This window comes from Lytechinus pictus, chromosome 1 (assembly GCF_037042905.1).
Source record: "Lytechinus pictus isolate F3 Inbred chromosome 1, Lp3.0, whole genome shotgun sequence".
Lineage (NCBI taxonomy): Eukaryota > Metazoa > Echinodermata > Echinoidea > Temnopleuroida > Toxopneustidae > Lytechinus > Lytechinus pictus.
This window is the reverse complement of record NC_087245.1, coordinates 34381293-34395205: the sequence shown is the minus strand read 5'-3', so window position 1 is coordinate 34395205 and position 13913 is coordinate 34381293. Positions and strand designations below refer to the sequence as shown.

Sequence of the window (13913 nt, the reverse complement as noted above, 5' to 3'; positions counted from 1 at the left end):
TAAATCTATTACACTGAACAGAAATTAATCCACATGAACCTGCTGATCTACATGTAGAATATCCCATAAAATCATTTCACTGCTTTATTTATGTAAGAAAATACTTTTTTCTTACACAGGAAATTTAACAGCAAATAGTTGATATGATTTCATATCCAGAACCCAGATCAAGAAGGGCACTCCGGTGGTCTAGTGGTTATGACACTGGTCTGGTAATTAATCCAGAGGTCATGGGTTCAAATCCCACCCAGTCTGCCTATGATTATCCTTGAGGTATTGTTGGCGAAACATGAACAACTTATCATATAACTTGATATGATTATAAAGGTACACAAAATACTGATGTACATAAAAGTCATTTTTTTAGATTCAAATGAAATTAATAGCCTCTAAATGATCCAAATGATTCCTCATGTATTTCTTCTTTAATTTGAAAAAAAATTACCCTCATAAACGTAACTCTTTGGCTCTGATTAGAGCTGATGTAAGATTGGATATAAAAAGGCTGCCTTTTTTTTTTTTTTTTCCTCTCTTTTTTTGTTGTTTAATGATACAATATTTTGTAAATGCTTTGATTGCTTGTGATTGTTTGTGATTTGTTTTGATTTGTTCAATAAAAACATTAAAAAAAAAAAAAAAACTCTTTAGCTCATATTCGGAAACCCAGTTTAATTTGTACCCTGGTCTACCTCAGTGCATGAATTATGGGAAGCCAAAAATTTACACATTTTGCAGATATAGTTTTTCTTTACGTTTACTGCTCTCTTTCCTCAATCTTTAATGGTAGAGACAACTGTCTTTTCATTACTTCTACACATTTAAGAATGATTTGAATTGCAATGAGTTGATAAATTGAGCTATAATTTTAAAGGGATGGTCCAGGCTGGAGATATTCATATCTCAATAAATAGAGTAAAATTCACAAAGCAAAATGCTGAAAATTTGATCAAAATCGGATAACAAAGTTATTGAATATTTAAAGATTTGCATTATTCAGGTGAAACAGTTCTAGGCATGTCTTTATGAATATTCATTAGATAGGGCTGATGATGTCATATCCCAACTTGTTCTTTCGTATTTTATTATAAGAAATTAGGTTTATTCAAAAATTTTCTACCAAGAACTAAAACAATTGGATTGACAACTGATTTAATGCATTAGTTATCTATTGTCGCAACTTTTTTCATCATAATGGAGACACATCATTTATACATGTATGAAAAATGAAACATTTATGATTTCATGTAATAACATATGAAAAAGGAAAGTGAAGATGTGACATCAACAGCCCCCCTAATGAATATTCATGATGATGTGCATATAACTGTTTTCACAAAATATTGATAAACTTTAAAATTCAATATCTTCATTATTTATTATCCGATTTTGATAAAATTTTCAGCATTTTGCTCTTTGAACTTTACTCTATTTATTTAGATATATTTTCAGCCCGGACCATTCCTTTATTAAAAGGTTTATGTGACATAAATGGCTCTCAATAATCAAACCACAACTTTAGACCAGTCCAGTGTTTAAATCAAACCCAAGTTCAGAATATGGGTCTATAAGTCTGAGACAATGTAGAAAAAAAAGAAGAATAAAATGTGATGAAATTTTGTATAAATACCCAGAGGTCTGTGTTCTTGAAGTAGCTTCCATAGTACTTGACAACGTAAGTGCTGTCACATTGCTGCATGATTGAGATTTCTTTGATGATTTCTTGTAGGTCTGTATCTACCGGTACTTGCTTGATGGCCAAGACCTGACCAGACTCCTTGTGCATTGCCTTGTATACACTTCCATAGGAACTGGGAAAGGAAAAAAAAAACATTAGAAAATAACTTATTTTACGACTTTTCAATATGCAACGAATTGCTGAAGTGATTATTGATCATTATCTATTTTGGGGGCCTAAAAATGAATTGAAGGTCATCTACATGTGACGAAAATGGTTGCTGATCCCCTATTCACAAGCCTTGGTGCCATTTTCATAGGCATCTAGTGCAAGTCAAATTTTCTGGATTTATTCACTACCTGCCTTAACATTTTGCTTTCCAGACTTCAATGTTTACATCTAATTTGTTAATTAATATTCCATATAATGACCTCATCCTTCATCGAATCAATACGATCCACATACATTATATCCCTGACATAGCAACAGAATTTCACCAGGTTCACTGCATTCCATTCTCTCATTCAATGTCCCCTTGGTCATGCTTCCTAGTTTATCCATTGTATAGTTTTTATGTTAACATTGTATAGTACTTATTAATATGCAGAACTATCTCATGAGTTATGACCATCCTTCCATGCTTCCATTGGTTCTTGATCAATAGCAGTTAGAGTGTATTTGGTTGACCACAATGATTTCCTTACATCTAATTGATTGAATTAATCAATGATTTGGTTGCATTGGCACAGGTGAGATTTTGAAGTACAGCCAACGATGTCATTGATATCAATTGTAAAGATCTGTGTTACTTTGTGTGTTTCCTCCTTCATTTATATTTGTTTATTTTAGGAGACCTTTTGAGATTTGATTTCAACTGGAACATCATAGGAGACAAGGGAAGAGTGACCTTAGGAGTGTTATACTAGGTTGGGGCCTTAGCTTTAATAGAGAAACGTGTTTGCCACAGTTACACAACACATATAACAAGTATAAAATGACAAAAATAAAGTCGATGAGTTTTTTTTTGGTAGGGTTTCATCATATAAAGAGTGACATTATTTCCAGTAATAGAGACCCAACAGTAGTTTCTGTAATGACAATATTTATTGGTAATAAGATTATTACTCCAAACTCATCTCTGGTTCAATAAAAAATGTTTGAACACAACTCATCATTGGCTTTTCATATTCAAGTCATCGATTAAGTTGTAGTTAAACATATGTCTTATTTCAAAATAATAAATCAATAGCATTAATATTTTGTTACTTTAACATTTTAATCAAACAATTTTCTATTCAACATTTTCTTGCAATGCTCCATTTATAAAGCTTAATTAAATTGTAACACGTTGTTAGAAGTAGATGGGGGCCGATTGCACAAAAGGGTCTTTCCAAGGACTGTCTTTCGTGTCACCCATCTTTTATGATAAGCTATATGCAGGATGTTCCTGAAATTTAAGATAAACAAATAAAAAAAATTCAGCTAGCTTTTAAATCATTTTTTAATACAATTTCAAGAGATATCACATCATTTTATAAAGAAAGATTTTGTTAAACGACAAATAAAATATGTTTGCAGGTATTTTATTTAAAATGCGTTTCACATGGCGCATAATAAATGGGCGACGCGAGAGGCAATTCTTGCAAAGACCCTTTTGGGCAATCGGCCCTAGGATCCAAAGTAAGACACTTTACTCACCCTTCTCCCAATTTCTCTAGGAGATCAAACACCTCTTCAGGCTCCTTAGTGAGTGCATCTTCACTTAGTCTCTTCAACATACTACACAAGAGAGAAGGATTTTTGACATGAGATAATGATACTGTTATAGATAGATAGGATCGATAAAATAGTTTATTAATAAAAGATCATCGCAGCCAAAGGCAGAATTGTAATCAATTTTACAAACATGCAAGTTACATATATTATAAAGTTTTCATACAAAGTATCGTAACATTTTCTAAGGCAAATTGAAAACAAAATTAAAATAAAAGTCTTGAAATACATGAACATGATGAACAATCAAAATAATAATTTAAAAATGGCTTCAATTATCAATCGCTAAACGAATAGGCCCTATTCGTTTATAAAAATCAATTATCAACCATGTCGCGATGTCGTCAACTGAGTGTTGTCTAACCGAACAAATATGGCTGTTTTGTTAATTTAAATATGTTTTCTCTCATTTGAAGATATTACATTTTATGATTTATTGGTGAGAATTAAAAAGAGTGGACTAGATCTAGTCGTTGTGGTTGTTGTTTCTAAGCTAGGCCGAATCCACTTTTGAAACCTGTGCCCACATATACAAATCTGTGTGTGGTACCTACCGGTATATGAAATCTTGTTCATTTCTACAAAACACGTCACACATATTACCCGATCCTTGCTCCAATAAATATCATTTTACCTTGTTGAAGTCATCTTTGCCGTGGTCCAGAGACAGATCTGAAAAACATGACAAATTCACATCGATTGGTAATCAACGGCGATTGCAATGTAAAGAACAGTATGATTATCAGCTTAATCAAGTCAAGACAAAACAAACCGGAAATCTTCGCAGATATCTCTACTGTATGGCGCCTACACTAGTAATGTGGTTGTATTTTGTAAAACGAGATTTTTACACCGAGAAAATGCGTGAAACTGGAGAGAGAGCGCAAGAGGAACAGAGAAAGATCTCAGTTTCTGCGGCAAAATGAGTACCGTAATTCCAAATATCGAACGACTTTCAGCTCGAATCATTCGAGTTTTAGGATGTAACCCTGGACCTATGACTCTTCGAGGCACCAATACATACATTGTTGGCACTGGTACAAGGTAGGCCTAAAAAATCGCTTTAATAAAGTCGTTCATGTTTGTCTGTGTAGTCCCACTCGCTAATAATCTGTGTTGTGTCAAATTCTAAGAAAGAGAAAAAGAAAGGAAGGAAGAAGGAAAGGAATGAATAAAAGAAAAAGAAACTTAATTCATGAAAGAAAGAAGAAAGGAAAGAATGAAGAAAGAAAGAAACTAAAGTCATGAAAGAAAGAAGGAAGGAAGGAAAGAAAGAATCAGAATAAGAAAGAAAGAAAGGAAGGAATGAACTAATGAAGAAAGAAAGAAGGAAGGAAGGAAGAAAGAAAAAGAAACCAAAGTCATGAAAGAAAGAAAGAAGGAAGGAAGGAAAGAAATAAATCGAAGGAAGGAACACTAGGCTAGACGCCTACTTTTATGTTGAATAAGTGGGACTCCACTCAATTTGGGCCGCCCTAGCCGAGACCTAAGCATGAATATCACAAAAAATTTGTGATAATCTTTATAGATGGGCCTGGCTAGACTATAAATATTCAACAAATTAATAATGTTGAATCGGTACTCACCAGTTCTTTTGTTGATAATGATATTTCGGCAATTTTCTCACGAATTTGGCCCAACTCCTGGGACAAGCCTTGTTGCGGTAGACAGCTACACGTTCTTTATAAATTGCGCGATTTGCGTGCTGTCGCCAAGCATTTTTCTCGCTTTTTTAATGAATTCTTAGTTAAAAATGAAATCAATATCGTAGAAATGTCGGAAATGAAGTTGTATCCCATCTACATGATTTAGGGCTAGATCTTTTAGAAGGAAAGTAGAAATCTTGGGGGCGAAAGTTTCAGGTTTTTTGGCGGTACGTGCAGATGAATGGGAAGAAATCCCTGGCTCTGTTGAGATTAAGCATACGTTAGTAAATGATTTTTACTCTCTAGGAGCCTCCTGGCCAAATAACATGTCCATTTTCACCCTCTGATAAAAGAAAAAGGAACAGACCTGCACACAACTCGTATTTAATGAGTAATATAACTAAATACCTGGGGCCCGTTTCTCAACACCGTCATAAGTCTAACTTCTTGACTAAATCGGAGATAGTGAGCTACTTGTCCGCTAACCGTTTCATGAAGCCCTCTTTACCAAGATCGGGTACAACAACCTCACTAAATATTTATGACAGCTCCGAACATGTCATTGTCATAACTTCTTTCTTAATGACGTAGTGGCATCACGTGGGTAGACTATGACATGCAAAAGCGCATAGAAATTTTAAAATTATAATCTTACGTAATCAATCATAGAGGTTGAAATTACATCACAAAACAAGTGGGTTAATGTAGTGCTGTAGCCGAACCGAACGGTAGTTCGCCGAACATGGCACTTCCGAACCGAACAGAACCGAACCGAACACTAAGACTTGGTTCGGAAGTTCGGCAAAAAAAAAAAAAACGGCTTTCAGCTAATAAACTTATAAGTTTACACCCTTTCTAATCATTATATTTGCGCATTCTCTATTTAATCTTCTTTGCAATTGTATGTTGGAAGTATGCGCTCATTTTGCGGTTACTAGACTTTGTTTTCATTTTCATGTTGACATTGTGGTTTTTACGGCCCTGATTAAGAAAGGAGATCCGATGAATGACGTTGCGCGAGCTTGCGCTATAATCATTTTACTGGCTTTCATCATCTCTCGCTCTGTGGCCGAATCGCCGAAGCATGGTAAAGAAAACCAAAACTGTATGAGTGTTAATTGGTTAAATCTAATTATCTAAAATATTGTTGTTTTTAGGTGGCGAACAAGATTCTTGTTTGAAAATCTTCAAAGTATTTTGAATGAACGAGCTCAATAAACTGAAAGTGAAAGATGAAGTACCATTAATATTACGAATTACGATACGATGTGATTAAGATCGTAACTCGTGTATTGTTGCGGCGGAGAATAAAGATCTGATTGAGGTGATTGACATTATTATTGAGGTGTCGGCTCGCTACTGTCTAGTTTTCATGATTTTAGGGAGAAGTAAAGAGTTTTGAAAACGAGAGATCCAGTGAAAGTGGGAAATAAAGTGAGTGACTGTTAAGGAGAGACGCAAAACAAATAATATAGAAATGAGAAGTTATCTTTTTTATTATTAACAATCAGATGAAAATAAAAATCAAACACTCATGAATGATTACGGTATAGCATATAGCAAGATCCCCTTCCCCTCGTTGACAAGTTGAATGAAGATAAAGCCATGCGGAAACATTCATCTCTTGGGGGAAAATGACCCCCAATCTTTACTTTTTTTCCCTTTCTTATCAACTTCTCAAATTAACCATAAACAATTCGATGATCACTCTACTCCCCCTGTCCCATTACAGTCGTAAAACTTTGCATCCCACTTGGTCTGTATGTTCATGGTCGAATGAAATCTGACCAATGAAATCATAGAAATCTCGGGAATTGCTCTTCAATCAGTGAGCTGAGTTTCGCGAGCAGACAAAGCACGTGGCTCTGTCAGTCCGCAAGCCCTGAAAAAGTAGCTTCTTTTATCCAAGTGATATTCATGACAAGAGGGTTTTTGCATAGTTAATGAGCTTGGTGCGAACCAAAACACCTCTTTTTATTCGGCCATTGCTGCTCTAAATATTGACCAAATTTCATGTTTTTGGTATCTTTGTAAAGAAGAAGAATCATTCTTTTAGGTCATGTGTTTGGATTTTTAAAAGAATGTTGTAATATAGGAAAAACTTTTGATCTAAAACATGAAACAAAATATTTTTTTTCATGCAACAAAAGTAGTTGTTTTCACACTTAATTTCTGTTTGGGCACAAATGATTTTTAAATCATGATAAAGCTGAAGATCTAAGCTTTAATATGATATAATTTTTATAAGAAGATGTATTTTAGATGGGTCAGCAGCCAGCTTTTCATAGGCCAAGTACATTTTGCAGCTCAAAAACAAGAATACTGCGCTCTGATTGGTCATACAGACCACACACCCACGCAAATTCCAATGTTCCCCACACTGGGCCTCTGCAAGGTCACACTCACCATGTGGTAATCTCTTCAAATTACCCGCGCCTGTTTGTTTTGAAAACAGTATTCAGCCAATCAGAACTCTGGATTTTATGTTACTCAGAAATTTCAGAAATCTCGTCTTGCATCTTGATGGAAATAACTGGCTGCTGACCCATCTAAAAGATGCCACATATCAAGAGTGACATTGTAAGAAAGTATAGAGTTTGAGCTTTCTGACGATATAAATAATGTTGGTGCCTAAAACACAAAATGTTGCACAATTTGCAAGTGAAAACAGAGGAAGAAAATTCTGTTTGATGCATCTTTTCAGGTAAAAAATTCACTTATTTATCAAAATATTTCATTCAAAAGAAATGACCAATATAAAAGGGTAACATTTACTCTTGCCCATGGTACAAAAATAATCAATATTACTCAAGGAAAAAGTGGTTAAATTCCTTGAAAAAGAAAGTCTCACAATTCACGAGATTTTGCAGGGACATGAATTCAGCCACGAGAGGACTTGGATAAATCTTGCTCATTTGCTCATTAACACAGGGGCTTGCGGACTGACTGGGCTGTATGTACCGATGCGACAATCAGCGACATGCGATTGGTGGTTTAGTTCACCCATCGAGCCAATTAGCGAAAGGCGCATTACATAAGCACGCTTTCTTCGACACGCCCCTGGCCCTACTATGCCTACAGTTCAGTGCACTGGCGCTGGCCGCCTCGTATGTGATGCAATTGCCAATCACGTTTGGCCGGACTGTATATATAAATATTCATGAGCTCAGAGTCCCGCTACAAGGGGACTGCACATTCTGGCCTAGCTAGCTGGTACGAGTACGAGCGTAGTTAATTTGGCAAGTATCCAAAGTGTGGTCCAGGTATGGACGACTAGGAAGAGTCGCCATTTTAGAACTGTGAGTTACCCAATAAATCTGTCATCAGATAATCAAATTCGAGATAACAATTCGTTGAGCGCTATAACTTTCATAGTTTCATGTCAACAAGATAGAGATAAAATGGTTTGATGTGACAGAGGTACACGCGAGCACATGCAGTCAATCAAGTACAAATTGTCTACCGGTACGCTACGTATACCTGAATGAACTATAGCTTTATATCAGTCTATCATTACCGAACCCCGAACCGAACCAATGTTCGGCAAATTTCTGCCGAACCTTGCCGAACCCGAACATGGCGCCTGACTTGCAGCACTATGTTAATGCAATCAATGATAATTATAATACAAAGAAACTATAAAAACTATTGGTAAAACGCCACAAAACCATTCATTTTGAAATAGTAAAATGATTTAATCGATAAATATTCTACCACGTCAGGCCATCCATAACTGAACTCGTATTTGGTGTTTTCAGACCCCTATTAACAGTTGGATAAATTCTATCTCTAATTTATGCATATAATTTGTCAAATATCGTATGTTTCGGTATCAATGGTTAAAAATGTTTCGTTGAACTGTATTTTGATGACGTTCGGAATCGTAAAAGACCGCATAATTATCATCATTTTACAAAGAAAACCGTTATGGTTTACTTTCGTAAACTATTAAAATTGGATATCCCGGGGGTACCCAATCTCAACGTCCACAAGTGATTTTTTAGTCATGAAAGGAATTATTCATAATTTAATTTTCTCTGCAATTGAATGCTCAAGTCTTCATGGTCTAAGTATGTATGATGCATAATTCACCTGTGCTATTATTTTGAAAAGATTTATTTCCCAATTTATCACAATATTTGCAATTTTGTCATAATTTTTCTTTTTGAATATTATGCTATTTTGTGACTAAGGCTACGTCTCGTCTGCTCTTTCTACCGATAGTATCGATATCAAGGTATTCTAGTTAGGAAACCTTTCGAGAAACAGGTTTAGTAAGATTGGAACTAACTCCGTGGTTGGTGGATAAAGATATGACTAACTTGTCCATGTGTTGAGAAACGGGCCCCTGGGTGCAGGAAACATCAACCGGTATATTCTGTATTGTCACCTATGAGGTCATTACTGTTATGTATTGACCTCATTGGTACTAGTGGGAAGGAAGGATGGAAAGAAAGAAAGAAATCTGAAAAAGGGAAAAAATAAAAATAATAGAAAATAGTGAAAGAAGGAAAGAAAGAAGAAATAGAAAGGTCTAAAATAAACAAAGAATAAAAAAGTAAGAAATGAACTAAAATGGAAGAAAGAAAAGTGAATTAAAGCAAGAAAAGGGAAGGAATAAAGAATGAATGAAAGAAGGAAAGAAAGTAAAAGAAGGAAAAAGTATAAAGAATGAAAAAGATAAAAGAAGGATGAAATAAAAGAATTAATGAATGAATACAATGAAAAAGTTAAGAAAGAAGAAAAAGAAACTAGAAAGGGAAAGAAAAAAGAAAAATGAATTAAAGAAAGAGTGGGAGGAAGACGGATTTCCTGAGTTTATTTGTATGGCAGTGTATCCTATTGCCGGACACCTTTATTTCAGTCCTTTAAAACCGACAACTAGAGGAAATACAATCAAGAAAAATTCGCACTAGCTATTCCAAATATTATGAAAATTATGAATATGGTAAAATTATTTTATATTTACCAACCATTTTCTTTGCATCGCACTTGCGACAAATTACATCATGATTCCGGACGCGCGCCGGACGGGTAAAGATATTCTTGATTATAATGATGTAAGAACAAATTTGTGTGATTTTTTCTTCTTATATCATATCATGAGTAAATTCTAAGTTTTTGTTTGCTGTTTTTATATCGATTCTGAGCAGATGTTGGTAATAAATTCGTGTTTGATAACTTATTTTATTTTTTCTTGTTAGCTGCATGTTTCATGGAACTTTCTATTATGCTCGTTCGTATCGTGACGCTCATCAAGTTCTATCGATGCGCTGCCGATCGTCGACGGCTCTATATACTCACGGAAAACCTTGCGCACGGGTACCTTGAGAACTAGCCGTCGACGATCACCCACAATACACCACACCTCATCATTCGATCGAAGGAGCGGACGAGATTGAAATTCGGCAGATCAGACCCATATTTCTGTTGGAAAATATATCAATTGTTAATGCAAAACTATGTTATTTGATATTTTAAGCATTTTCTGTCATTTTAGAGATAAATAAGGTAAAGGTTGGATTTTTTCGCCTTGTTTTTGCAATCCTGTTCTATGTATTGCTCTGTGAAATTGAATTGTGGAAGTCTTACGGTACGAAATTGTTTTCGTGCGCAGTAATATGAGCGTCCGGAATCATGATAGTGTCCGGTAATACAATACGTCACTATACCAACAGTGGTGGTACATTTTGAGGAAGAAAGAACATGGCCATCATGAGATGTGCTAACCCTCTAGCAATTAATAATAAAGATTGTAAATCTCTGAGTCTGACTTATCTTTATTGTATATATGCATGTAGACTATTAGTAACGTGTAATAGAGAAAGATTGTTGTGGAATTAATACTTCTGGTTTAGACACAATGAATGAAGATTTCTTCTCTGGGCAGTGCTATACAAGCCATAAAATAACACTGGGGATGAGGGTGGGATAGGCCTATGTCTAGATATGAATTATACAGTCATACATCTGGGTACAAATTGAAATAGCTTTATAATGAGTGTTTCGTCTCTCCTGCATAGCAGGTGGCAGAGGCAGCGAGATCTTAAGGCTAAGTATTTTAAATGTCATTATGACTTAAAAAGTATACTTATAAAGTTAGTACAAAATGTAGATCTAGTCCCAAATGAAGAATTTGACTGAGACTGCAATTCAGTGAGATGTAGCAGTAATGTTCAGCAAAAGTTAGGACCATACATGTAGATGCTACTGTTGTCCTGATGTGGAAATCTGTGACCAAGGAAATGTGATTCCTGAATGACATACATGTATGCTAGATCTAGATGATGAAGGCCTAGATATAGATCTGAGAAGAAAAATAAAAACTGGAACCCGAATATGTTGACCACTTCACAACAATTTCAGTCTACAATGAATATTGAAGACAATGATGTAGACTGTCTAGACATGACTGTTTCTTCACTATTTCAGCAACAAAGATCAATATACTCTCTTCGTTCTACATCAGCTCCTTCCTTTATCATTCGTAAATCCAGTCAACATGCCGGCTTCAATTCTTTTCAATCTCTTGCCCCCCCGACTTTGGAACAGACTCCCAACATCTTTTTTCTTGACCTCTTCAAAAACATCTTAAAACACACCTGTATAAACTATAAACAATATAAAACTCGTCTTATACCATTAACGGCACTTTGTATCCTCTGGAAAGAGCGCTATATAAATCCAGTTAATATTATTTTTATTATAAATTGAATTAGACTTGAAAGTTATAGGCCTTGTTGAAAATTGAAGCTGGTACATGGTATTCTAAATTCATTGTAGTTTGTACTGTTAATTGTTATCATTGAAAAGTAAAGAGGTTACAATGCAACGAGAGGTTGACATTCTGTTAAAGTGATTAGTTGTTAATCTGGTAATAGATCCAAGTTTTAACATAGTTGCTCAATTAAATGAGCCCAACTGAAGAACTTAGTGGAAATAATTAGGCTATAAAAAGTAAGCCTAGCATTAAGGAGTTCAGAAGAATGATTTCCCTTCAAAGGTTATGGAGTGACTGAAAGCCAACCCACAAAAATCTAACTTTCAGCCAATAAGATGGACAATAAGGACAAATCAGAGAGTTTGTTTTTGTTTTAGGCTTTGTAGATTCATTCCATATATTGTCTATCAAAAAAAAAATCCTCCAATTAAATAGGATCCAATTTCAGAGCCTGCTGAGCTAAGCCTGAGCCCAATTTTTGTCTCACCTGCATAGCAGAGTGAGACTATAGGCGCCGCTTTTCCGACGGCGACGGCGGCGGCGGCGTCAACACCAAATCTTAACCTGAGGTTAAGTTTTTGAAATGACAGCATAACTTACAAAGTATATGGACCTAGTTCATGAAACTTGGCCATAAGGTTAATCAAGTATTACTGAACATCCTGCCTGAGTTTCATGTCACATGACCAAGGTCAAAGGTCATTTAGGGTCAATGAACTTAGACCATGTTGGGGGAATCAACATCAAAATCTTAACCTAAGGTTAAGTTTTTTGAAATGTCATCATAACTTAGAAAATATATGGACCTAGCTCATGAAACTTATACATAAGGTTAATCAAGTATCACTGAACATCCTGCATGAGTTTCACGTCACATGACCAAGGTCAAAGGTCATTTAGGGTCAATGAACTTTGGCCGAATTGGGGGTATCTGTTGAATTACCATCATAACTTTGAAAGTTTATGGATCTGATTCATGAAACTTGGACTTAATAGTAATCAAGTATTACTGAACATCCTGTGCAAGTTTCAGGTCACATGATCAAGGTCAAAGGTCATTTAGGGTCAATGAACTTTGGCCAAATTGGGGTATTTGTTGAATTACAGCCATAAATTTGAAAGTGTGTTGGTCTAGTTCATAAAACTTGGACATAATAGTAATCAAGTATCACTGAACATCCTGTGCGAGTTTCAGGTCACATGATCAAGGTCAAAGGTCATGTAAGGTCAAAGAACTTTGGCCACGTTGGGGGTATTTGTTGAATTGCCATCATATCTCTATAAGTGTATTGGTCTAGTTCATAAAACGTGGAAATAAGAGTAACCAAGTATCACTGAACATCTTGTGCGAGTTATAGTAGTTTTCAAAATCAGCACTGCTGCTATATTGAATCGCGTGATGCAAGTGAGACGGCCAGAGGCATTCCACTTGTTATTATTATTTCATGGTGATCATTTCATACCATTTTGGAGATGAAAGTTTTCAAAGGGATTTCAAACTCAATTGCACACTTACAAACTTAACTTTTCTGAAACTCAAAAAGTGATTAGATTAAGATCTGACTGATGTAGAAAAAATGAAGTTTCAGAATGACAAGTAAATATAGCTTCGCACAAGCCAAGTTTCTGCATAATGCAATTCACATCGTAATGAAGTTGATTTTGCATGTTTGTCTAGCTTTCTTTAATCAAGGCACGATTCCTTTTTTTTTTGTTCTCCTAATCAAATGCTGCATCTGTACTTTATGGTGAGAGTTCCGCAAGAAGGCAGTGATTGTAATTGGAATATTAGCATACAGGTCTACACGTAGACATTAAAAAGTAATTAAACACTTCCGCTTTCAGTCATATATTCCTACTTTTTTCTCCAAACAATCTATCACATTTAATTTTACTCTATTCACCTTTAAAGTTATATATATTTGGACTTAATTTCTCTTTAAAACCTGGCCCACACATTTGTGTTTCTTAGCTTGCGTTCAGTTGCAAAATGTCCGAACGTATTTAAATACAACACAACGCAATGAAAGCTAATACAAGTTCATTTTGAAGACTGATTCCTTTCTCGCTTGCTATTCAAACATCTGCAAGTGGATGC

General features: G+C 35.2%; 1 protein-coding gene across 9 annotated transcripts in view; it reads right to left on the bottom strand.

Annotated features, from left to right (window-relative positions):
- LOC129261507 (serine/threonine-protein kinase 4-like) overlaps window positions 1-4270 on the bottom strand; it is a 34072-nt gene extending 29802 nt beyond the window's left edge. For 5 of the 9 annotated variants that reach the window (XR_010293918.1, XR_010293922.1, XR_010293924.1 and 2 more), the window contains exons 1-3: window positions 4083-4248; window positions 3374-3454; window positions 1628-1808 (exon numbers count right to left, since the gene is read on the bottom strand). Coding sequence is in view for 4 of the 9 variants with exons in the window: in XM_064101056.1 (XP_063957126.1) it covers window positions 1628-1808; window positions 3374-3454; window positions 4083-4096 (276 nt within the window). In the remaining 5 variants the exon portion in view is untranslated. Of the gene's footprint in view, window positions 1-1627; window positions 1809-3373; window positions 3455-4082 lie in introns of all 9 variants that reach the window. The other 4 variants (XR_010293913.1, XR_010293919.1, XM_064101068.1 and 1 more) reach the window with 3 other exon arrangements.
- Window positions 4271-13913: the final 9643 nt, after the last annotated feature.